The sequence below is a fragment of the Nomascus leucogenys genome, chromosome 15, assembly GCF_006542625.1.
Source record: "Nomascus leucogenys isolate Asia chromosome 15, Asia_NLE_v1, whole genome shotgun sequence".
Lineage (NCBI taxonomy): Eukaryota > Metazoa > Chordata > Mammalia > Primates > Hylobatidae > Nomascus > Nomascus leucogenys.
Genome location: NC_044395.1, coordinates 53,470,421 through 53,496,304, shown reverse-complemented (window position 1 = coordinate 53,496,304; position 25,884 = coordinate 53,470,421). Strand labels below are relative to the sequence as shown.

The 25,884-nt window shown below is 40.9% G+C and overlaps 1 protein-coding gene and 1 pseudogene across 4 annotated transcripts in view; both read left to right on the top strand.

Annotated features, from left to right (window-relative positions):
• The first annotated feature begins 1,752 nt into the window (after positions 1-1,752).
• On the top strand, positions 1,753-24,904 carry LOC100585077 (annotated as a pseudogene).
• PCF11 (PCF11 cleavage and polyadenylation factor subunit) overlaps positions 24,678-25,884 on the top strand; it is a 28,504-nt gene continuing 27,297 nt past the window's right edge. For all 4 annotated transcript variants that reach the window (XM_030794767.1, XM_003254637.3, XM_030794766.1 and 1 more), the window contains exon 1: positions 24,678-25,208. In XM_030794767.1, coding sequence (XP_030650627.1) covers positions 25,017-25,208 — 192 coding nt within the window. In that variant the 5' untranslated portion in view covers positions 24,678-25,016. The remainder of the gene's footprint in view (positions 25,209-25,884) is intronic.

Genomic DNA, 25,884 nt, shown 5'->3' with positions numbered 1-25,884 from the left:
TAAAAATTAGCCAGATGTGGTGGCGCACACTTGTAATCCCACCTATTCCAGAGGCTGAGGTGGGAGGATCACTTGAGCTCTTGGGGCAGAGTTTGCAGTGAGCCGAGATAGTGCCACTGCACTCCAGCCTGGGTGACAAAGCAAGACCCTGTCTTAAAAAATAAAATAAAATAGGCCAGGCATGGTGGCTCATGCCTGTAATCCCAGCACTTTGGGAGGCCAAGACAGGTGGATCGCCTGAGGTCGGGAGTTCAAGACCAGCCTGACCAACATGGGGAAACCCCATCTCTACTAAAAACAAAAACAAAAACAAAAACAAAAAAACAAGAACAAAAAACAAAAGCAAAAACAACCAAAAAAACCTTTTATCAGATAAATACAATTGCATCAAACTATACAGCACAAATTATACTGCCCACCAAAGAAAATGATCAACAGAGTGAAGAGACAACCTACAGAATGGCAGAAGGTATTTTCAAACCATTTATCTGATAAAAGGTGGTTTTTTTTTTTTGAGACTGAGTAGTCTCATTCTGTCACCCAGGCTGGAAAAAAAAATATTTTTTATATATATACAAATTGGTATAGCCATTGTAGAAGAAAAGCATGAAATTTCCCCAAAAAATTAAAAATAGAGCTACCATATGATTCAGCAATCTCACTTTTGGATATACATCCAAAAGAAATGAAAACAGTATGTCGAAAAGATATGTATGTACTGTTCATTGCAGTGTTATTTTCAATAGCCAATATATGGAATCAACTTACATGTCCATCAACAGAGGGACAAAGAATGAATAAACAAAATGTGGTATACATAATGGAATATTATGCACTCCCCAAAATGAAAGAAGTCCTGTCATGTTCAAGAACATGGATTAACCTGGAGGACATTATGCTAAGTGAAATAAGTCAGGCACAAAAGGCAAATGCTGCATGATCTCATTTTTATGTGGAGTTGAAAAAGTTTAAATTCATAGAAGGAGAGGGGAGAATGCTGGGGGTGAGAGAAGTGGGAAAATGTTCATCAAAGTGAACAAAGTTTCAGTTAAACAGGATGAATAAGGTCTGGATTAATAAGTCCAGCATAATAACTATCCTTAATAATATTGTATCGTGTGCATGAAACTTACTAAAAGAGTATATCTTAAATTTTCTTAGCACCAAAAACAAAATTGTAACAATGCAAGATGATGAACACATTAATTAGCTTAATTGTGGCAATCATTTCACAGTGTATATACATATCAAAACAACTTATATCACATTGTATAATATTAATATACACAACATTTATTTATTTATCTTTGGAGATGGATTCTCACTCTGTTGCCCAGGTTGGAGTGCAGTGGTATGATCTCAGCTCACTGCAACCTCTGCCTCCCAGGTTCAAGGGATTCTCGTGCTTCAGCCTCCTGAGTAGCTGGGACTACAGGCATACGCCACCACCCTTGGCTAATTTTTTGTGTTTTAGTAGAGATGGGTTTTCATCATGTTAGCCAGCCTGGTCTCGAACTCCTGACCTCAAGTGATCCGCCCACCTCAGCCTCCTCAAGTTCTGGGATTACAGGCGTGAACCACCACACCCAGCCTAATATATACAATTTGTATTTGTCAGTTATACTTCCATAAAGAGAAAAAAAAAAGTAGCAGTAAGAAAAATAACATTTTATGTGATTTTATGTATATTATTAAAAATTGGATGGAAATAACTGAAATGGAAAAAACATAGGCCAACATAAGGTCCCCAGAATGGCAGGCACAAGTTTGGTGGCTGGAGGGGTTGTGGTGGAGGCGTTGCCATATTTTGATCAAGGTTATGAAGCCCCTGGTGTGTGGAAAGCTGCTGAGGTGCTGGTGGAAGATCAAACTCACCTACTAAGAGCTACCTGAGCTGCCTAACAGCCCCGGATTATTCTGCATCTGAAATGCTAGAGAGCATTTAACCCAGAGAAGAATTAGGGGAAGGAAAATAATCCATTATAATGACTGACATAATGAGAAATGAATTTGCAAGACTGGCTGCTCAACAACTAATTGAATTGCTCAGTATGAAATGATATGAGCTTCCAGCCCCTTTCTCCCGTCAAAAAAATGACACTACTGCATGGTAAGAATGTGTAAACAATTTTATTGCCCAGTTAAAGCAACAAGCAGTTAGAATTGAGAATCTGGAACTAATGCCTAGAAAGTTTACAATGAAAATCTAGTTCGTATGATTGAACACTCACAGAAAGAACTTCAGAAGGTAAGAAAACGTATTCAAGAGTTTAACGGGCAGAGAAAGAACATGCAACTCGCTGGATCTAAATTGAGAGAAATGGAGTCAAATTGGGTATCCCTGGTCAGTAAGAATTATGAGATTAAACAGACTATTGTTCAACTAGAAAATGAAATCTATGTGGCCGGTGCGGTGGCTCACGCCTGTAATCCCAGCACTTTGGGAGGTCAAGGCAGGTGGATCACAAGGTCAGGAGTTCAAGACCAGCCTGGCCAAGATGGGGAAAGCCTGTCTCTACTAAAAATACAAAAAATTAACCGGGCGAGGTGGCAGGTGCCTGTAATCCCAGCTACTCGGAAGGCTGAGGCAGAGAATTGCTTGAACCCGGGAGGTGGAGGTTGCAGTGAGCCGAGATTGCGCCACTGCACTCCAGCCTGGGCGACAGAACGACAGAGCGAGATTCCGTCTCAAAAAAAAAAAAAAAAAAATGAAATCTATCAAATTAAGGATCAATATGGAGAAGCAAACAAAACATCCCGTGAGACTTCTGAAAAGACAATTTTATAGGTTATAAGGTCGAAGAAAAGTTTGGCTTTCACAGAAGGGATGTGAACTTTCAATGAACTATGAAGGACAACAGCATCTTCCAGAAACCATTGATATTTCAATGTTTAGAAATCATAGACTGTGTGGGCCGAGTGCGGTTGCTCACGTCTGTAATTCCAGCACTTTGGGAGGCCAAGGCGGGTGGATCACGAGGTCAGGAGATTGAGACCATTCTGGCGAATACAGTGAAACCCCGTCTCTACTAAAACTACAAAAAATTAGCCGGGCGCAGTGGCGGGCGCCTGTAGTCCCAGCTACTTGGGAGGCTGAGGCAGGAGAATGGCGTGAACCCGGGAGGCGGAGCTTGGAGTGAGCCAAGATCGCACCACTGCACTGCAGCACTCTAGCCTGGGCGACAGAGCGAGACTCCGTCCCAAAAAATTAAAAAAAGAAATCATAGACTGTGTGGATGGTTGTAGTAATTCTATTTGTATATCCTAGCAAAATAAAAATGTCTAGCTTGATGGTTAAAAAAAAGAAAGAACTGAAATGTAACTGTGGTTGTTTTTGGTTTGTAGTCTACAGGCAACCAATCAATTTGTTCTTTTCAGAATTTTCCAAATTGTATTTAATGTGTGTGTATTAACTTATAATTGGAACTATATATACTTTTTATAGTTAAGAAGTTAAATCATAGTTTCTAAGTAAGTATTTTGGAAAACACTAATTTATACACATTATGTATTATTCTTATCTGTTTCATTTAATCGAGAACCTTAACCCCTCTACCTTTCCCCTATTTCATCTACTTTAAACCTACCTTAGTCATTTAATGCTTTTAGATTAATGGTGAAATGGCCCACTGGGGCCCAAGTCTTGATCTGGTCTTGCAATTTTCAGAAAATAATGTCAAACCTGTCAATTGATTGAGATTAATCTGAGAGGGGATAGACCAAAAGTGTACCCTGTAGATATGGCTACAGAGTATTCTCAAAAAGTAACTAAGTTTGCTCCAGCACCTAAGAGAATGAATGAGCCAATTAAACTTGATACTTGACATAGCCAAAAACTATTCTTACAGAACATAACCTGGAAGCTTTATTTAATTAATAATATTTTTAAATATATTTTTTTAAAAATTTAATTTTTGTGGGTACATAGTAGATGTACATGAAATGTTTTGAAACAGACATGCATGGTGAAATAAACACATCATGGAGAATGGGGTACCCATCCCCTCAAGCACTTATCATTTGTGTTACAAACAATCCAATTACATTCTTTTAGTTATTTTAAAATATACAGTTAAGTTATTATTGACCATAGTGATCCTGTTGTGCTATCGTATAGTAGGTCTTATTCACTCTTCTTATTTATCTATTTTTACCCATTAACCATGCCCACCTAACCCACCCAGCCCCCAGTACCCTTCCCAGCCTCTGGTAACCATTCTTCTACACTCTATGTCCATGAGTTCCATTGTTTTCATTTTTAGATCCCACAAATAAGTAACAACATGTGATGTTTGCCTTTCTGTGCCGTGAAAGCCTTATTTTTAATAAAAATAAAATATTGGTTTTTCTTTTCCCTTTCAAAAAATTAATACTGTACATGGTCAACATGGAAAATTAGAAAACAAAACAAAGCTATAATGCAAAATAATTTTTAAAACTTACCCCAGAAAAGTTTTTTTTTATCTTTTGGATACATTTTTAAAATATAGATTCCAAAGTGGTCTTCTTAACCAACTGAATCAAAACATCCAGGGTGGAGCCCAGAAATCTGCATTTGTAAACCAATATGCCAGGTGAACTGGTGGTTCTATCTAGAGAAGACCCTCCTTAAAATGTAGTCCACATTGTGCAAACCACCTAGGGAATGTATCACTAAAGATAAATTGATTGCATAATGTACACCCAGTTTCTCAATGTGTTATCTTGCTGTATAAGGTAATTTAGCTTTATATTCCCTTCTTGCTTATTGTCATTTGGACTTTTTACCTTCTTTTTGGATACTTTGGCCTAATACACCTATGGAAGCCATCTAAATAAAAAATGGAGACACATCTGATATAGGATTATATGATTATTATTACTATTATTTTATTTGGGAAATTGAGGCTTAGGAGGTGAGGTAATTTGCCTGAAGTCACACAAAGTGGTTGGGACCATATTGAAACTAATTCTACTAATTCTGTTCTAAGTATATAAATACTGAAGTTTTATTCTCTAAGAAATAAAATAATTATGATCTTAGGATTTGTTAACCTTAAACCATTGTATTACTTTTAGAAAAAATGAACAGCTTTGGTGGTGGAAGTTGTAGCTACTGACTGCACAGACTGCCCACAAAAACCAACCATAAAAGAGAAAACTCTTAGAAATGCTAGATCTTTGCTTAGCATCCAAAGTTTTTCTCCTAGGATTTGTGGTCACCCCATATGCATTGATATTTATCTGATAATCAGATATTGTGCCTGGGTTGACCTCCCTGTTTCCAGGGCTTATTTATTGGATTCATTATCAGTACCTTCAGCAGGGAATACCAAGACAGTGATTGTTAAGCCCGAGGAAGTATTTATGGGTTTTTAAAATTATTATTAGCTGACACCTGGAATTAAACTATCTAAAAAAAAAGACCAGCAGGACACCGCAATTAATAGCAGATTCGAAATAAAATAGTAAAAATGCAAAATGATGACCAAAATTCTGAAATTAGTCATTAGTCTGAAATTGAAGAATGCTGATCTTTAAAGGAAATTTTCATCATTATTCATGAGCTCTCTACACTTGAGATTTTGTGAATTTCTATGAAGTTTGGACTGTCTTGTTCCCAGGATATAAATAGATCAAAGTGGGAGCTCACCCCATGAGGACAGTTTCGGAGTCAGGGAGTGTTTAGTTCTAGATCAAGAGGTTGGAAGTGAAGTGTTGTCTTTTGGATAGGTAGAACCCAAATCAGAAAGAGTCAAAATAGTATAATTAGCACCAGGTAGGGAGAAGGCATAGGATAATTAAAGAAGGAATACAGAGGAGGAAGACCTGTGAGACAGAAAGAGGACTAGATGCAAAACATAAGGTGTAACAGAATGTTCGTTTTTAGCTGGGCCCATTGCTACCCATCTTAAAAAATAATAATAACAAAAAATGCTAACAAAGAAAAACCCTATTCTTCAAGTTTCCCTTGTAGCTAGGTAGGGCCAGAAGTAAGTAGAAATGATATATGATTTCTTACATCTCTTTTTTTTTTTTTCTTGAGACGGAGTCTCTCTCTGCACTCACGCCGGAGTGCAGTGGTGTGGTCTCAGCTCACCGCAACCTCCACCTCCTGGGTTCAAGCAATTCTCCGGCCTCAGCCTCCTGAGTAGCTAGGATTACAGGTGTGCACCACCATGCCCGGCTAATTTTTGTATTCCATGTGGACCAGTCTGGTCTTGAACTCCTGACCTCATGGTCTGCCCGCCTCAACCTCCCAAAGTTCTGGGATTACAGGCATGAGCCACCGCGCCTGGCCAATTCTTACATTTCTTTAAAAGGAAGAAGGCCCACCCTTCTTTGTTTCTCCATCCTGCTGTCTAGATGATGATAGGATTCCTGGAGTTCCAGCATCTGTCCTGGAACATAAGGATTAAAGCCACCTGGTAAGGATGTGGACTAGACAGAAGGGGCGTGGGCCTCTGAAAAATCTGATAACTTGCCATAACCACCTGTCTCAAGACTTCTTTTACATGAGAAATAAATTCTGCATTGTGTAAGTCTCTACTGTATTGGATTTTTCTGTTGTGTGTAGCCAAAATAATCTTGAATAATGTATTTCCAGAGCTGATGTTCTCTGTGGTGGTGGCAGCTACCTGTTTACAAAACCCTTATCACCCCCTAATGTATTATTATTTTTTTTATTGCCTGTTTCTTCCCACTAGACTTTTTAAGGGCAGGGACTTTTCTTGGATTTTTGTATCCCCAGCCCCTTGAACAGTGCTCACCATATAGTAGGGGTTCAGTAAATATTTTCTAAATGAATGAATGGTGCCTGGAACTGCAAACTGCAGTTTGCACTGCAAGGAGTGGGCACTGCTGATTCAAAAGAGTCACATTAGGAAGTATAACTTTTGCATCTATTAGTGTATAATGAAACACTGAATTCATACTGTCTCATACTTCTGTGCCTTTGCATGAACTGTTCATAAGCCAAGAATGTCTTTTCCCCCTTGCCCACCAGACACACTCCTACTTATTTCTAAAGTTTTCCCTTAATCATCACCTTCTCCAGGAGACTGTCCCCCAGTCACCACAAGTAGAGCTGATCTTTCTTTATTCAACTCTATATCCAATTCTTAATTGAATTATAGCACTTAGCATGCTACATTACAACTAGTTGTTTGTATGTCTGCCTCTTAGACTGGATTCTGGGACCTTAAGGGTAAAGTATATGAGTTACTTACCTCTGTGTTCTTAGGACCTAGCCTAATGCCTGGCTAATGGTCAGACTCAGTATACGTTTGCCAAGTTCTTAGTAAGATCACAGATCTGAGGATGTGATTTGAATCTGCTAGTGGGAAATAAAAACTGTAAAGGCACTTTTGGATTACGCGTTTAGTGGGAAACAAAACCTCAAGCTGCGTTGCACCAGGAGAAGGACAACCTGGATTCTGGTCCCAATCCTGGAGCTTCCTACCCAGCGACCGTAGCCTATTTGAACATCTGACCCCTCATCTATAAACTGGGACATAAAGACCTCACGGGGCTGTTGTGAAGCTCAAGTCAACAACTGTGGACAAAAGCTCTTTTTGTAAACTATGCTATTAGGCAAGAACAAACTTAAAACTGTCCAAGTGGAGAGTTTGTCCTTTTTAAGACAACAATAATCCCCATAAAATTCTCCTCCCAGTTCTCTAGGCACATAGATAAATATGCAGTAGTTTTGGTCTGCTCTCTATTCTTAGATCTTGAAAGAGCCTCTGTGAAGCTGGAGCAGCTTTCAAATTTTGAGGCCCCTTATCTTGAATCAGTCTTCTTCCCTTTGACATAGCTTGTCATAGGGATTCATATTTATTTAGGATTAATATTTACAATAAGGCCTTTCCCTACCCTTTGAACATTCTACGCCAAACAGCAGCCAAAATCTGAGGCCTTTCTGTGCTTGAAACTTGGGCCAAATGACTCCAGCATGTGGAAGACTCCTCCTCTCAGCCTCTCAAAATTGGGCCCCTTCAGAGTATGATAAGAAACATAGCCGGCTGCAGTGGTTCACACCTGTGATCTGAGCACTTTGGGAGGCCAAGGCGGGCAGATCACTTCAGGTCAGGAGTTCGAGACCAGCCTGCCCAACGTGGTGAAATCCCGTCTCTACTAAAAATATGAAAATTAGCCAGGCATGATGTCAGGCGCCTGTAATCCCAGCTACTTGGGAGGCTGAGGCAGGAGAATCACTTGAACTCGGGAGGCAGAGGTTGCAGTGAGCCAAGATCGAGCCACTGTACTCCAACCTGGGCGACAGAGCAAGACTCCATCTCAAAAAAAAAAAAAAACAGAAAAAGAAAGAAAGAAACAGCATCATACTCATTTTATTTTTCTCTGGTCTTTTGAGTCTTACTTTGATTTGCTCTAGTAGGCTAAATAATTTAACAACTCAGCCAATGGATTCTGAGTTCTGAGGGGCAGTCATGATTTAGTGGGAAGGGTGTATGAAGAGACGGGGGAAGATTGCAATGGAAGAGGTGCTCTCTTTTTTTTTTCTTTTTTTTTTTTTTTTTTTTTCTTTTTTGAGATGCAGTCTCATCCTGTCGCCAGGCTGGAGTGCAGTGGCATGATCTCGGCTCACTGCAACCTCTGCCTCCAGGTTTCAAGTGATTCCCCTGCCTCAGCCTCCCAAGTAGCTGGGACTACAGGCGTGCACCACGATGCCTGGCTAATTTTTTGTATTTTAGTAGAGACGGGGTTTCACCATGTTGGCCAGGATGGTCTCAATCTTCTGACCTCGTGATCTGCCCACCTCAGCCTCCCAAAGTGCTGGGATTACAGGCGTGAGCCACCACGCCCGGCCAGAAGAGGTGCTTTCTAATTGCTACCCTTAGCACTCAGGGATGTTTTCTTGGACCTCACCCAGAGCTATACATAGGATCAAATGGAAACATGGGATCATTAACTCAGCCCTGGAATGCAGTCTAGCAGCACTGATGAAGCAGTTGCCACAGTCTGATTCCTCTGGGCTGGCTGCACCCAGAGAGTCTGTGTTGTTGTTGGGAGATCATGAGCACTTTGCAAGTTTCTCCAGTGCTCCTACTCCTTCTGTTCTCACGATGGTTGTGGCTACCTTTTCCCGTTTCCCTTATGGGGCCTGTAGTATCTCAAATTTGCCTTCTGGACTGGGAAGTCTTCCCTTCCAGCTCACAGGTTGCCCCATCGACACTGGAATAGCTATGGCCTTCAATTTTTCAGACTTCTACCTCTGCTCCATCCAGATTACTACTACCACACATACCACATTTGATATACTTCCTCATTTCTTTCCTCCACTAGTGCCTCCACCTGGAATGCTCTTCTCTTGTTAATCTTAAATCATGCTTTCATACCCAGTTCTCAAGTGACATCTCACTTTAGTTCAACTTTTCTCAAACTCCTACTATCTATTACGAAGTAGGCATTGCATTAGATTACGGGGCCACAAAGTTAATGATACACAAACATGGTTTCTGACCTCACAGAATTCACATTCTTGGAGAGAAGAAAGACGAGAAAACAAATGGAATACAATGTGATCAGAGAAATCACCTAGTGGTACGGGAAATAGAGATGCCTGGGAGAATTTAGGGCAACTTATATATTTTCTATGAAAACTTCCTTAACTATTCAATATACCCATGTGTATTTCCTAGGAACTCTTAATATGTTTGAAGTCACTTAGCTTAGTTCATGTTATTTTTGTGTCTCAAGCAGATTTCAGCCCCTTGTGTTTAATAACCATGTTCTTTTGTATCCCACCCATTGTAAGTAACATTTCATAATACTTATCTGGCTTAATAGTTGGTTGCTTGCTTTGGGGTAGAATGCAGTTGGAGAAAAAGCTTGGGTTGGGGAACCAGGAAACACTGGGTTCTAATTTTAGTAATGGCATTTGTTAGTGGTAGACTTTGGCAAGACTATTAGCCTAAGTCACAGTTCTTCTTAAAATGGAGATAAGAACATTTTCTTCACAAGTTGTTATGATTTAATTAGATAATTTAAGTAAAGTGCCTGGTTTTAAAGTAAAATTCTCTTTCTTCCTCTTCTATTTTCTGAGAGGACTGTTCTTTGTGTCTCTCCACAGCAAAAGTGGCCACATTTTTGCAAATGAAAAATCTGGACACTAGCTTTGAAAAACTTTTTTCCAGTTTGTGAATTTATTCATATAGAAAGTCTTACAAAAACATAAAAATTAAACCACATCTAGAGCTTGCTTCTTGAGGACGAGGATCATGTCTGTCTTGTTCAACATTGTAACAGTGCTTATCTCATAATAGGTATTCAACAAAAATCCAAGGAGAGAACGAATACATTGGTAATAGTAAATTTATATAAAAAGGATTATAAGAATTCACAAAAATCGGTTTCAAATATCAGAATAGGCCAGGCACGATGGCTCATGCGTGTAATTCCAGCACTTTGGGAGGCCGAGGTGGGTGGATCACTTAAAACCAGGAGTTCAGGACCAGCCTGGCCAACATGGTGAAACCCCGTCTCTACTAAAGATACAAAAATTAGCCAGGTGTGTTGATGCGTGCCTGTAATCCCAGCTACTTGGGAGGCTGAGGCAGGAGAATTGCTTGAACCTGGGAGGAGGAGGTTGAGGTGAGCAGAGATTACACCACTGCACTCCAGCCTGGGCAACAGAGCAAGACTCTGTCTCAAAAAGAAATAAAATAAAATAAAATATCAGAATATTTGAAATTTAGACTGTCTCAAAATATCCAAACCAAAACTGTATACTCTTGGCTTCAATATGACTGCCTGTGGCAGGAACCCACTGGCTTAGAGGAGCTTGATTGAGGATGATTGGCAGTAAGATTCCACACTGAAGGCAGTTGCCCCGACAGGTAAGTGGGACAGCTGCAAGCAGGATAGGTAGAGAAATGGTAGTTTCACACAGTGAAGTCTAAAAATGCCTCAAAATATTGATTTTAGAGAGGAACAGGAAGAGGGACACATATCTAGCCAACTGTTCCTGAAAAATAAAAACTGAGGCTTTGACTCATTGGTAGTGTACAGGTAGCAACACATTTCTCCAATATTTTCTGTTTTTTTGAAACACTTTTATACACATTCTGTCATATGATCTCTACAATAACTGTGTAGACTAGGTAATTCAGTTCAATAACATTTGAGCATTTTCTAGGTCCTAGTTACTGTCCTTAGTACTATGGGACATGAATACGAATGTCATTGTTCTTTTGCTACAATAATAATTACCATGTATTGGGCTCTAACTACTTGCCAGGCACTATACTAAGTTTCATTCTTTGTTTTTAAAATATATCATCGGCCGGGCGCGGTGGCTCACGCTTGTAATCCCAGCACTTTGGGAGGCCGAGGCGGGCGGATCACGAGGTCAGGAGATCGAGACCACGGTGAAACCCCGTCTCTACTAAAAAAAATACAAAAAATTAGCCGGGCGTGGTGGTGGGCGCCTGTAGTCCCAGCTACTCAGAGAGGCTGAGGCAGGAGAATGGCGTGAACCCGGGAGGTGGAGCTTGCAGTGAGCCAAGATTGCACCACTGCACTCCAGCCTGGGTGACAGAGCGAGACTCCGTCTCAAAAAAAAAAAAAATAAAAATAAAAAAAAATAAATAAATAAAATAAAATAAAATAAAATATATCATCACATTTATTCCTCAAATAATCTATGATATTGCTTTTTGTTTGTTTGTTTTGCTTGTTTTAGACATAAAGAAACTCATGCTTAGAGATATTAATAACTTGCCAAGGTCACATAGTTAAGAAGTCATATTAACACATAATTAAAAAGTAAGACATGGAACTCTAACCTGGGTTTCTGTGACTCTAAAGCCCTTGTTCTCTCAACAGGTTACCAAAAGATGCTAGTAGTAATTTGGCTAACAGTTGCTCAATGCTAGAAACGTGTCTCGAATCCCATATGAAATAAAATAGAATATACATTTAAATAATAAAAATGTTGTAGTCCTTGCAAAATAGGCATTTCTTACACCAACTTTTTTTTTTCTTTGACACAGGATCTTGCTCTGTTGCCCAGGTTGGAGTGCAGTGGCATAATCATGGCTCACTGCAGGCTTGACCTCCCAGGCTCAAGCAATCCTCCTGCCTCAGCCTCTTGAGTAGCTGGGACCACAGGTGCACACCACTACACCTGACTGATTTTTTAATTTTTTGTAGATACAAGGTCTCACTATATTGCCCACACAAGTCTCAAACTCCTGTACTCAAGCAATCCTCTTGCCTTGGCCTCCCAAAGTGTTGGGATTACAGGCATAATTCACTGTGTCCAGCCTCTTACACCAACTTTTATGGAGAGCCATTTGGCATTACATATCAAAATTTAAAATGCTTAACCCTTGAACTGGCAATTCCACCTTTGTAATTATTGAGTGACTCTAAATAGGCAAACATAGTGTTTTAGGCTGGGTTCTTCCTGAAACAGTCCCTGAGACAAGGCATTGAGTATAAGTAGTTTATTTGGACAGTGACCCCAGAATCACTGGTGAAGGAGTGGCGAAATGAGAAAGGGAAAGGAAAGAATACCATGCACAACAATGCAAGGTTACTAATGTGGGAAACTGAGGCTCAATCCCACTCAAGGAGACTATATAAAATTTGCCTCAGGCCGGGTGCAGTGGCTCATGCCTGTAATCCCAGCAATTTGGGAGGCTGAGGCAGGTGGATCACCTGAGGTCAGGAGTTCAAGACCAGCCTGACCAACGTGGTGAAACCCTGTCTCTACTAAAAATATAAAAAATTAGCTGGGCGTGGTGGCAGGTGTCTGTAATCCCAGCTACTCGGGAAGCTGAGGCAGGAGAATCACTTGAACCTGGGAGGTGGAAGTTGCAGTGAGCCGAGATCACGCCATTGCACTCCAGCCTCGGCGATGAGAGGAAAACTCCGTCTCAAAAAAAAAAAAAAAAATTGCCTCAGCAGTGCCTTACCCAAGGAAGTTGGGATATTTACAAATTCCTATCCATCATTGGATGGTGGGCTGCTGGGGAGAGGGGGTTGTTAATGCCCTGCCCACCTGTCAACCAAGCTCTTTCCTACCACTGAGAAAGCCTAAGGGATAGTCACAGGTGGTCGAAGTAAAGATTTCACTATGTTTAAGGAAACAATGAGTGCCAAGGGACTATCAGTGGGGCACCCACAGCATCTGTTGTAGTAGATTAATGTACAAAGGTGTTAGTTGGGTCATTGTTTATAATAGCAAAATACTATAAACAACTGAAATATATTTTACTTCAGAAGGGAGGAGTTAAGGTTGCCTAAACAACCTATGACAAAGAGAAGTGATTTCCATTAAGCTTTTTCAAAAACTTAAACCCGGGGTCCCTCCCTAAGTCTGGAGTATCAGGAAAATCCTCTTTGAGAAAGTGACAATAATCAAGTATATGTTTGGGGGAGGGAATGCTGGAGGGAAACAGTTCAAGCAGAGGAAATAGCATTGCTAAAGCCCTAGTGAAAAAGAGGCTAACATGGCTGGAATAGAGAGAGAACCAAGGAAGACTGGCTTCCTGAGATTTAAGGGATAGGCAAGGGCCAGAGTAAGTGGTACCTTGTAGGATTTGGGACTTGATCCTGGGGGCAACGGGAAGCTGTAGAGGGGTTTAAGTTTTTGCAGCACTATATCAGTGTAGTGTGGGATAAAAATTAAAAAAAATTTTTTTTAAGTTTTTGCCGCAGATGTTTAGAATGATGGCTCTGGCTGCAGACTAAATAGGAACCCACAGTACACTACATAGCCTCCAAGTTCTTCGATGGTTTCAAGTGAAGAATATCAGGTTGTCAGGAATGTATCCGAAGCTTGCATTATTTAACATGCTGATTATTGTTGTATTTAAACAAAAAAAGATATATTCTTTTCAAATAATAAGAGATACCTTTAACTTTTATTACCTAATCTGACTCAACAAAGGATTTTGTTAATGATAATTTTTAAACTGTTCTAGAATTTTTTTTTTTGAGACGAAATCTCACTTGCTCTGTTGCCCAGGCTGGAGTGCAATGATATGGTCTTGGCTCACTACAACCTCCACCTCCCAGGTTCAAGTGATTCTCCTGCCTCAGTCTCCCAAGTAGCTGGTACTACAAGCGCGCACCACCATTCCTGGCTAATTTTTGTATTTTTAGTAGAGACAGGGTTTTGCCATTTGGACCTGGCTGGTCTCGAACTCCTGACCTCAAATGATCCGCTTGCCTCAGCCTCCCAAAGTGCTGAGATTACAAGCATGAGCCACTGCACCTGGCCCTAGAATTGTTTTTGTAAATAGGAAAGACTTTTCATGGAGTTTTAAAAACTTAATATTCCATATATTAAGACGACAATTGAAGGACTTTGAATTAAAATAAAGCTAATTATTCTATTTACATACTGTAAAATATTTAAATTTACCTTATTAATGTTCAATCAACTCAATTTGAATAAATAAATCTTTATCAATTAAACCAATTTTCAACTTAATTGAGTTTCTTTAAACACTTAAATTGCATTTATAAATTCAATACACTTTCTTTTCTTTTTCTTTTTTTTTTTTTTTTTTGAGATGGAGTCTCACTCTGTCCCCTAGGCTGGAGTGCAGTGGCACGATCTCGGCTCACTGCAAGCTCTGCCTCCCGGGTTCACGCCATTCTCCTGCCTCAGCCCCCCAAGTATCTGGACTACAGGCACCTGCCACCACACCCAGCTAATTTTGTTTTTGTATTTTTAGTAGAGATGGGGTTTCACCGTGTTAGCCAGGATGGTCTCGATCTTCTGACCTCGTGATCCGCCTGCCTCGGCCTCCCAAAGTTACAGGCGTGAGCCACTGCGCCCAGCCCATTCTATTTGCTTTTAAGCACTTTAAATGGTTGGCCTCATAAGCAAAATCTTTCTAAGTTCTTAAGTTCTTTTAAATATTGGAATACTATTTATAAACAGTAAAATTATTTTATAAGCCTCAAATCAATTACTCAATTACATATTTTTAATTGTGAATTGGAAGGTCAAGTGTCAGATTATCTAAAACGCAAAGTTATCTAAAATTATAAATAGTACTTTTTAAGAAGACATGTTTAAATTAATATAATACTCAATTTATTTAAACACCACCTATCTCAAATACAACAAGAGTCTCTGAAAGTATCATTGAAGATATAGATTATCTGAGGTATGGTGTCACAATTCTGATTCAGAGGTAGCAAGTTCTTAGAGTCTTTGGTTGTTGACGCATTTGATTTGTAACAGAAGAAGTAAAAACATTTCATGGATGGTACAGATAAGACCATGGAAACCTGCAAACAGAATCTTTCTTTGATTACAAATGAAGTGAATAAATGGAAACATACGAAAATCCTGGCTCCTCTGTGATCACAGAGCAGCTGATTTTTTCTGGGTTAATCTAAAAACATAAAAACTATTTAAAAAATAAATGCATGTATTTGCTTCATTGTTATAGAAATACCTCTTAAATGTTTTAGATAGTGAAGATGTAAAGGTCATGAGTCCAAAACAGACTTTTGGTAAAAGGTAAAATATGCACCAAGAGAAAGAAAAGGAAGCAAATTCTCTGAGCAAAGGATTCACTACACAGCTAGAATGTTAACGTGCTGCTGGTGAGATCAAGGTGTTTCTCAAGTCTCTATCAGTTATGTCAAACTATCTCACTTATGTAATCAAGGTGACTAGGATATAATGGCCAGAAGTTACTGAATTATGTTTTTAACTTTAGATTTTTAAATTTTATTTCTGAGATTTCCATTTGGTTCTTTTTTCTTGCTTTAGAGATTCATTTCTCTGTTGAAATTGTTTCTTTTCTATTCATTCACTTTTATCTTCTCAAATTCCTTGAATACATTTATAGTAGTTTATTAATGTCCTTGTACACTAATCCATCTGGATCATTTGCTTTTATTGACCTTTCTTTCTCCTTTGATTTTTAGTCACGTTGCCTGTGTCATCTTAAATTTTTTAATTTTTAATTTCTGCCTGCAAGATATTGTTTAAAAAAACATAGACTCAATATGTGCCTGTAGTCCCAACTACTTGGAAGCCTGAGGCAGGACGATCACTTGAGACCAGGAGTTGGAGACCAGCCTGAGCAACATAGCGAGAGAACCTGTCTCAAAACAAAACAAAACAAAACATGCCACCAGCCAACCAAATTATGCACTGAAGTATATAATTTAACACCCTCCTACCCCCGACCCAGGACATGCCTTTTTTTTCTGTCAAGAATCTAAGGAGCTGATCACTTTGATTAAATCAATAGTTGAACTGGTCAGGGATGGGCCGCATCTTTAATTAGTTCCATCTCATCTTTGGTTTCAAATGTCTCGAGGGAAATACAGATTTTACGTATAATAGAGGGTTTCAATTTTATGCTCTGTCACACGCTGAGCCAAAATCCTGCTGCTGGATCTTCCCGTCTTCCAGGATGACTCAGTGTGTGGGGGCAACAGCACCTTGAGCTGACATACTCAACAAGGTTGAAAGGCTGAAGAGTCAGCCCGGGTGACAGAGCAAAGTGGCAGCTTACCCTGGCCACAAACCCCTACTGCTGCCACTTTCTTGTTCCCTTTTCCTCCAATAAGGACTTTAAATACCAAATACATACAGATGATCCCTATATGGTTTTGATTTACTTCATTGTCTCTCTATTTACGAATCCAAGGAAACTGGGGTTACCAGCTCAGCAGAATGAAGTTGTTTATGGACCAGAGATTTTGTATCTTGGGCTGCATATACCCAGAGCCATTGTTCTTGAGCCATTAAGGACCACGGTTAGCTCTTTTAAAATGATGTGATAGATTGAATTATTATTCCAATGCTTCATGACCTTCCTGTATTAGCATTCTGCATCTATATCCTTACCACATAACTCTTTAGTGTCTTTCACATGACTAAGCAGAGGATACCTCTCCTCCTGCCAACTAATGACGTGCTTGGCCTTGTAACTTGTTTTGGTCAATGAGATGTGGGCCAAAGTGACAACTCTGCCAGTTCCAGGCCAACATCTCAAGAGGCATCTTACGTTTCTGCTTACTTTCTTAAACTCCAGTGACCCTTCATGACAAGAACATGTCTGAGGTAGCCACTGGTCCAAGGAGAATGAGGAAATATGTAGAGCAGCCTTGAACCTAATCAGCAGTCTGAAGTCAAGCCCAGTGGATTCCAGCCAAGCATAGCAGAGCCACAGCCAATCTATAGAACTATGAGAGGGGAAATAAATATTTGTGGCTATAAGCTATTGAGAGTTTAAACTTGATTGATAGGCAGCAAAAACTTTCAAATCAATTGTTCTTATTAAACATTTTGCTTTTTTTGTTTTGTTTTGTTTTGTTTTGTTTGAGACGGAGTGTCACTCTCCTCCAGGCTGGAGTGCAGTGGTGCAATCTCGGCTCACTGCAACCTCCAGCTCCCAGGTTCAAGCGATTCTCCTGCCTCAGCCTCCGGAATAGCTGGGATTACAGGCGCCTGCTACCATGCCTGGCTAATTTTTGTATTTTTAGTAGAGATGGGGTTTCACCATATTGGCCAGGATGGTCATGAACTCCTGATCTCAAGTGATCTGCCTGCCTTGGCATCTCAAAGTGCTGGGATTACAGGCATGAGCCACTGTACCAGCCCTTATAAAACATTTTTTAAAAGTTTATGCTGATCTGGCTCTATTGGATTGACTAGATAGCTCATATTTACTGCCTGATTGACTTGGACATTATTTTTAGAGCCATATTTGGCTATCTCCACAATTATTATGATCATTCTAATAAAAGATTTAAAATAACTGCAATAATCAGGATGTTTGGATTTTGTGTATTTAATTCTAAGGCAGTTTAATAAGTATGCATTCAGGATAAAACGTTCTCTCAATTGTTTTACATTTTTCCTATTGTTAAAAAGGCTTTTTAAATAATGGTTTTATCTCAGAATCAAAAGGCATTATATTAACTGAACATCTACCAGGCATGTGGAAAGCATAAATATATACATATATAATCTCGTTATTTAAAAAGAAATTATTTTTAAGATTTGGTAATACTTTCACAAGGCAGAAAGTTTTTTTTGTTGTTGTTTTTCTTTTTTTTTTTTTGACTGCAACCTCTGCCTGCAGGGTTCAAGCGATTCTCCTGCCTCAGGCTCCTGAGTAGCTAGGACTACAGGCACGTGCCACCACACCTGGCTAATTTTTGTACTTTTTTTTAGTAGAGACAGGGTTTCACCATATTGGTCAGGCTGGTCTCGAACTCCTGACCTCAGGTGATCCGCTGGCCTCTTCCTCCCAAAGTGCTGGGATTACAGGCGTGAGCCACCGTGCCCAGCCTCTTAAGGTAAAGTTTAAAACACCAAAAAGAGAATTAACTGAAAAGATTTCTTCTTGCTCTGTTTTCTGGTTGCCTGGTCCACAGGCAATTATTGTTACCAGTTCTTTTTTATATTCTTCCAGTGATATTACATGTACATACGAATACATATTTATATGTATATATTCTTTTTCCTTGAATTTTTTTTAGTTAATGCAGTGCTGGAATATCATATAAACAGTTCTGTATCTTGCCTTTATTTTTTAACTTATTTTTTCAATGAATTTTTTTTTTAACGGTTGCCTTGTGGTATAGTTGAAATGAAATATATCTTAAAGATTGCTCTACAGTAGCACAGTTTCTTCATTCTTTTATTTTATTTCCCCGTGTTTGAGTAAATCTGTCTTTAGTGGGATTGCTGGGTCAAATATACAATGGTAAAGTCTCACAATAGAGTATGTCGTCTCATTCCGTCTTTATAACAACATTAAGAGGTGAGAGTTGTCATTATTTTCTTTTTAAATATGGAAAAACAGAAGCTTACAGAAGTTAAATAACTTTCTAAGAGTCATGAGGCTAAGAAGCTGCTGCAGAGACAATCAATCATTTCATCAGACTTCATGCTTTAAACCACTATTCTGATTATGGTTTCTCCACGCAATAATCCATGTATACATCCCTTTGGTTTAACTCACTTGTCTGATAACAGGCTCTATGCTTGCCTTGGCTTATGTTATTTCCTGGCACAGGGCAGTTCTGGAGAAAGCAGATGAACCAGGCCTCTCAAGCAAAAACCAGTAGCAGAAAACCACTTATGCGATGAGAATGAGCTCTTTTATTTTGACTCACAGAAACCACCACCAATTTGGGCAATGAATTTTACTTTTTTTTCGTTTTTTAAACTTTTTTTTTTTGTTTTCATAGAGATGGGGTCTCCTTGCCCAGCCAGGAAATGAATTTTAGAATATAATGCAGTTATAACTAATTCACATAATTTTTAGGCCTGGCAAGGTGGCTCACACCTGTAATCCCAGCACTTTGGGAGGCCGAGGTGGGAGGATCACTTCAGGTCAGGAGTTTGAGACCAGCCTGGCCAGCATGGTGGAAACCTGTCTCTATTAAAAATACAAAAATTAGCTGGGTGTGGTAGCACGCGCCTATAGTTCCAGCTACTTGGGAGCCTGAGGCAGGAAAATGACTTGAATCTGGGAGGCCGAAGTTGGCAGTGAGCCGATATCATGCCACTGTACTGCAGCTTGGGCGACAGAGCAAGACTCTGTCTCAAAAGAAACAAAAACAACTAATTCACGTAAGTTTTAGAATAAACTTTATAACCAAACCCATATGTCAAAATAACATATTTGACAAAAAAAAGAAGAAGCAACAACAAAAAATAGACATTCAAACCATGGCAGCGTGTAAAATAAACAATCTTACAACCCCCACCAAATACACGATATACAGTACATTTGCTCTTTCCCCATGACACTTCCACTCTGTCACCCTTCATTAAGCAACATTATATTTTACTTAGGCACACAAAGCAGACAACTCTTTTTTTTTTTTTTTTTTTGAGACAAGTCGTGCTCTGTTGCCCAGGCTGGAGTGCTGGAGTGCACAGGGCGTGATCTCAGCTCACTGCAAACTCTGCCTCTTAAGTTCGGGTGTAAGTGATTCTCCTGCCTCAGCCTCCAAGTAGCTGGAATTACAGGCGTTCACCACCGCGCCCAGCTAATTTTTTTTGTATTTTTAGTAGAGATAGGGTTTTGCCATGTTGGCAAATAATATTTACCTGTTATATATTATATATTTGCCTGACCTCAAGTGATCTGCCTGCCTAGGCCTCCCAACGTGCTGGGATTACAGGCGTGAGTCACAGTGCCCCACCCTGGTTTAATTTCTTATCTCAACCCGTTGACTATGAGCTCCTTGAGAGCATGGGCCACACTGAATGAACAAATGAAAGAACGAACAGAAGCAACTTTTTTCCCAAGGAAATCTTTTATTCTCTTTCTTTCTCTAAATACATATATACAAATACACGTGCGCACACACACACACACACACACACACACACACATATTCCAGAGAATACTATATATTTTATAAATACAATTTGTTATAAAATAATATTTTTGGAAGTGTTCTATTAGCTTAGACTTTTTATTCTCTAAAATGGCTAACATGGTGAAACGCAGTCTCTACTAAAAATACAAAAATTATCTGGGAGTGATGGTGGGCACCTGTAATCTCTGCTACACAGGAGGCTGAGGCAGGAGAATTGCTTGAACCCAGAAGGCAGAGGTTGCAGTGAAGTCGAAATTGTGCCACTACACTCCAGCCTGGGTGACAGAGCAAGACTCTGTCTCAAAAAAATAAATAAATAAAATATAAATAAATAAATAAATGCAAGTAATTAATATTAAATAGATATATAGCACACGTGTATTATGTTTTTGTAAAAATAAAAAATAAAAAGATTTACACTTCCCAGTCAGAAAGGTGGTGAAATTAAAGAAACAAACAAAAAAAGCTTTACATATTGTGTTTATGTGTATGTTCATTGAAAAAGGCATGGAAGGATAGATATTAAACTGTGAGCAGTGGTTACCTTATGGCCAAGGGCAGAGAGAGGGAATTTTCATTTTTTCTTTGTGTACTTGTATTTGAATTCTTTAAAATAAGCATGCATTACTTTTGTGGTTATAAAACATGTAAATAATAATGTTGCAGGGAGCAGTGGCTCACTCCTGTAATCCCAACACTTTGGGAGGCCAAAGTGGGAGGACTGCTTCAGCCCAGGAGTTCAAGACCAGCCTGGACAACATGCCGAAACCCCATCTTCTATCAAAAATACAAAAAACTAGCCGGGTGTAGTGGTGCAGGCCTGTGGTCCCAGCTACTCAGGAGGCTGAGGTGGGAGGATCCCTTGAGCTCCGGAGGAGGAGGTTGCGGTGACCTGAGATCGCACCACTGCACTCTCCAGCCTGGGTGACAGAGTAAGACCCCATCTCCAAAAATAAAAAAAGTTTATATAAGTAAAGTACATATTTCTAGCAAGAATAAATAAATCTATATGCATATATAATATATAACAGGTAAATAATATTGCTGCATATTATCTACGCACACTGGGTTTACACATAAAAGGGGGAAATTCTACCTGCTGACAGTGCTCGATAACTATTTGATTTTAAAGGGATTGGCTTTCAATTTTTATTTCCTTTTTTTTTTTTGAGACGCAGTCTGGCTCTGTCGCCCAGGCTGGAGGGCAGTAGCACGATCTCAGCTCAGCGCAACCTCTGGGGCCCAAGTGATCCTCCCACCTCAGCCTCCCAGAGTGCTGGGATTACAGGTGTGATCCACGGCGCCCAGTCCATAAATTTTAAAGGAGTAGCTGGGATTACAGGCATACACCACCACACCCAGCTAATTTTTTGTATTTTTGGTAGAAGACGGGGTTTCGCCATGATGGCCAGGCTAGTCTTGAACTCCTGAGCTCAAGCCATCCGCCCTCCTGGGCCTCCCAAAGTGCTGGGATTACAGGCATGAGCCATGGCACCTGGCCTATGTCCTTTCTACTTTTGTGTTTAGTATCCACATTTCTGTCTTTCTAATGATATAAAAAATTTACATGAGAAGAGTTATTGATTAGATAGAACAGAGGTTTTTAAAATTTAAATTAAATTAAAAATTTAATTAGTTTATTTTTTGATAATTATTACCACTCCCAGGCTGAGAGATTTTTTTAAAGGAGGAATTAACTCCTCTTGTAAATACTCTGTGAACCAAGGGAAGGGTATAACTATTTTCCTCAAAAACAATGGAAATGCTTCATATTCTGCAGAAACACAATTAATTAGTGGATTTGATTATTGAAAATAGTTTTGGGATACCACTGGTTCCTGGACGAATGTAGTACTTTTTCACATTACTACATGAGATTATGATTGAGGTATACATTTCATGAAGGTATGGCCAAGGGGCTATCTTGTTCACCACTGCACCTAGCGTAGAGATAGGAAATAACTGGGGCTTAATGTTGGTGGAAAGTAAATTTGTTGCATATTCTGACGAAAGAACTGGTAGTGAAAATCTATGAGAGATGTTTTGTGCACTTATTTGTATTTAAAATTCCAGTTATCTAGTTTGTGCCCTGTCCTGAGTATTTAGAGAAAAAATACGCTTGTTACAGTGCAGCACATGATTTGAATAAGATTGCTAGTCACTTGAGTTTTCCATGTCATTTGTGGGGACAGAGGTTTGTTGATTTATGTGCTAAGATATATTAATTGTTTACTCTGTATATAGTCTGTGAGGGATACAATAAAAGCCAAATCAGAGCTTTGGAGCCTTTTTTTTTTTTTTAGAAGTTCACTTTGCTGTTAAAAGAAAGTTAAAAACTGTAAAAGGCAGACATTTCTATAATGAAATTCACCTTTAAAATGAAAAGAAAATGAACAGAGGACTATTTCACCCTGGCCATTTCCCTCCAGAAAATAAAACCCTTGGACGTTATTAGTTGAAACTTTCTAGTATATCTAAATAGCACCACTAACAATAGTGTGAAATTATTGAGATTATAAATTTAACAATTTATTTAACAATACTTCTTAGCTTCAAATGAGGGAAGACCAGTTTTCCTCCCCAGGTTTTACTTTTCATTCATGTGTGATATCATGCTAAGAAAAAAATGGAAAATACATGTCAAAACTTAACCTTCGCAGCACACTTTATGCAGTTTATTATGTTTCAATTATACAACAATAAAGATGCTAAAAAACTCAAAGAAACAAAAAGAAGAAATGAAAATGTTACTTTATATGGGACAAGTAAAGAGTAGTTTGCTTGTTTGTTTATTTTTTGAGAGAGAGTTTCACTCTGTCCCCCAGGCTGGAGTGCGGTGGTGCGATCTCGGCTCACTGCAACCTCTGCCTCCCGGGTTCAAGTCATCCTGCCTTAGCCTCCCAAGTAGCTGGAATTACAGGCGGCCGCCACCATGCCCGGCTAAGTTTATTTTTTAAGAGCAATTTCTTCTGGGGAGCAACAAATTCTCTCTCAAATGCCTAGTAGCCTACGGAAGGCAATGGAAAAGCAATTTTAGGTAATTGACACTTTTTTTTTTTTTTGAGATGGACTCTCGCTGTCACCAGCCTGGAGTGCAGTGGCGTGATCTCGGCTCACTGCAACCTCCACCTCCCGGGTTCAAGCGGTTCTCCTGCCTCTGCCTCCCGAGTAGCTGGGACTACTATAGGCGCACGCCACCACGCCCAGCTAATTCTTGTATTTTTAGTACAGACGGGGTTTCACCATGTTGGCCAGGATGGTCTCGATCTCTTGATCTCGTGATCCGCCCGCCTCGGCCTCCCAACGTGCTGGGATTACAGGCCTGAGCCACCGCCCCCAGCCCGTAATTGACACATTTTAAAAGCTTATATTTAGGTCAATATCGCTACTCATTGAAAAAATTACATTTGGTTTGTGTTACGTCGCAGCTCCACGGTGAACTATTTGAAAGCTTTGTGTGTTTTGCGAGCATCATTTCCAACCTGGGAAGACAGCCCCACAAGTTTAAAAAAGTGCATGCGCGTGTGTGTTTTCCTACGTGCCCCAGATAGTGTATGCTAAGGAGGTTCTGAAATACAGATTCACAGTGGAAATATTTAGGTCCAGCTGGGTGTGGCTGTTATGAAAAACTCTTCCTAGAGCTCAGAGTGGGCTCATTAAAGAGCTCCTCCAAACCCCCAAGGAAAAAGCCTTTCACATTTAACCTCTAAATAAAAGGCATTTTCCTGGGGATTCAACTCAGGCAAGGAAGCCTAGGTATTTTTGTGGGTGTGGGAAGCGGCGTACTGGAATAAACTCTCCAGCAGTGCTTCCGAAGTTCCGGGTAAATTCGGCACCTCCCTCCCACTTCCCAGTTCCCAGAGGAGCAGCTGGACCCGCCCTGGCTCTCCAGAGCACCTGAGACGCTAAGGGAAAGGGGGTGCGGCGGCAGAAAGCCTCGGCTCCCTCCAGCCCCCACTGTCGGTAGCAGCTACGGGGCAGGCGGGGGGAAAGATGATTGACAGGCCCGCTCAGTGGCTGGGAAGCTAGAGGGAGGGACGAAGAGGGGCCTGCTGAGCCTTCTTCTTAAAGTGGTTGGGTTGGGCCAAGGGAACTGCCTTCCCAGGCCTATTGGCTTCCCTGAATGGGTTGTTATGGTAACAAATGACCGAACAGTCCCTTATGAATTGGCCAATGAGAAGGGCCGTCTTTTCCAGTGCACCTCCGAGCAGTAGATGTTGCAAAAGTCCGGGTAGAGGCCGGAGAAGAAGGCGGTGCCAGGACGCCCTGCGGAAGGGCTGGGGGCGGGGCTCATGACGTTGCCAGGCCAGCCAATCACGCCTGGTTTTATCAGCGGCCCCGCCCTTTTACCGCACATTTCCCCTCCCCTAGTTCATTTCGCACGACGCAGCGGTTGGAAACACAGACATTTTCGGAGCTGGAGCCGCCACTGCCGCCGCCATTTTGTGTCTGTGGAGAAAGAAGCTTCTGTGGCGGCTGGAAGTGGACGGAGATCACCCGCAAGACGGCGGCGTTTCATACCCGAGGTTCCCCCTGTGTCGTCCCCCATCCCCCCTCCGCGGTCAGCATGTGGTGAAGCCGGAGCCGCGAGAGAGCTGGGGAGAGGAAGAGGAGTCGGAAGGGAGGCGGGGTATCCAAAGCGGCTTCAGCTTCAGCTGCGGCGGACCTCGGAGGGGGGCCGCGGCGCAATGTCAGAGCAGACGCCGGCCGAGGCCGGTGCTGCGGGGGCCCGGGAGGACGCCTGTCGGGATTATCAGTCATCGCTCGAAGACCTGACCTTCAATAGCAAGCCGCACATCAATATGCTGACCATTCTAGCCGAGGAGAACCTGCCCTTCGCCAAGGAGATCGTCTCTCTCATCGAGGCCCAAACCGCCAAGGTTTTTATACACCCCGCAGCCTCCTATTACTTCTAATACTTCCTGATTTTAGTGTCAGCCTCATCCCAGGTCTCGCTTCCATCCCAAGGGGGACAGTGTTCCTTCTCTCCAACCCCCCAGCCCCCTCCAACTCAGGCTCGGTCTTTGGCCCAGGCTTCGAGCATGGGCCTCTGGGGGGGAGGGAGTGGGGAGGATAAAGGGTGGAGTCCCACTTCCGCTTTCCAACTCCCTTTTTAGGCCACCGCATTGTATATCCCGACACACACACGCTTTGAATAGAGCCCTTTGGGGTGGGGGAGACTTAAAGGCAGTTTGTGGTTTGGGGAAGTAAGAGTTAACATAAGCCATTTTAATCCCCTGGGAAGTGGGAGAGTGGGTCTCCCAATTTCCCCCAGCACCCTTTTTGGTAATTGTGTTCTGTGGGTTGGAAGGAGGTGAAGGGGGACCTGGGAGCGAGCTGTTGGTGGGTGGGAATAGGGATTTGGCCCCGAGTGGAGCAGCCGCCTGTTAGGAGCCCAACATGGCGCCTGAAAAGCACATGATGCGAAAGGGAAGAGAGGAGAATCCATTCCCTGCCAGCCAGGCAGCTGCTCACTCCCGTCAGCCCCATTTTGGGGTGGGGGCGGCTAGATAAAACTTTTATTCTCCTGTTGGAGGGTCTAATTTGTCCCAAAAT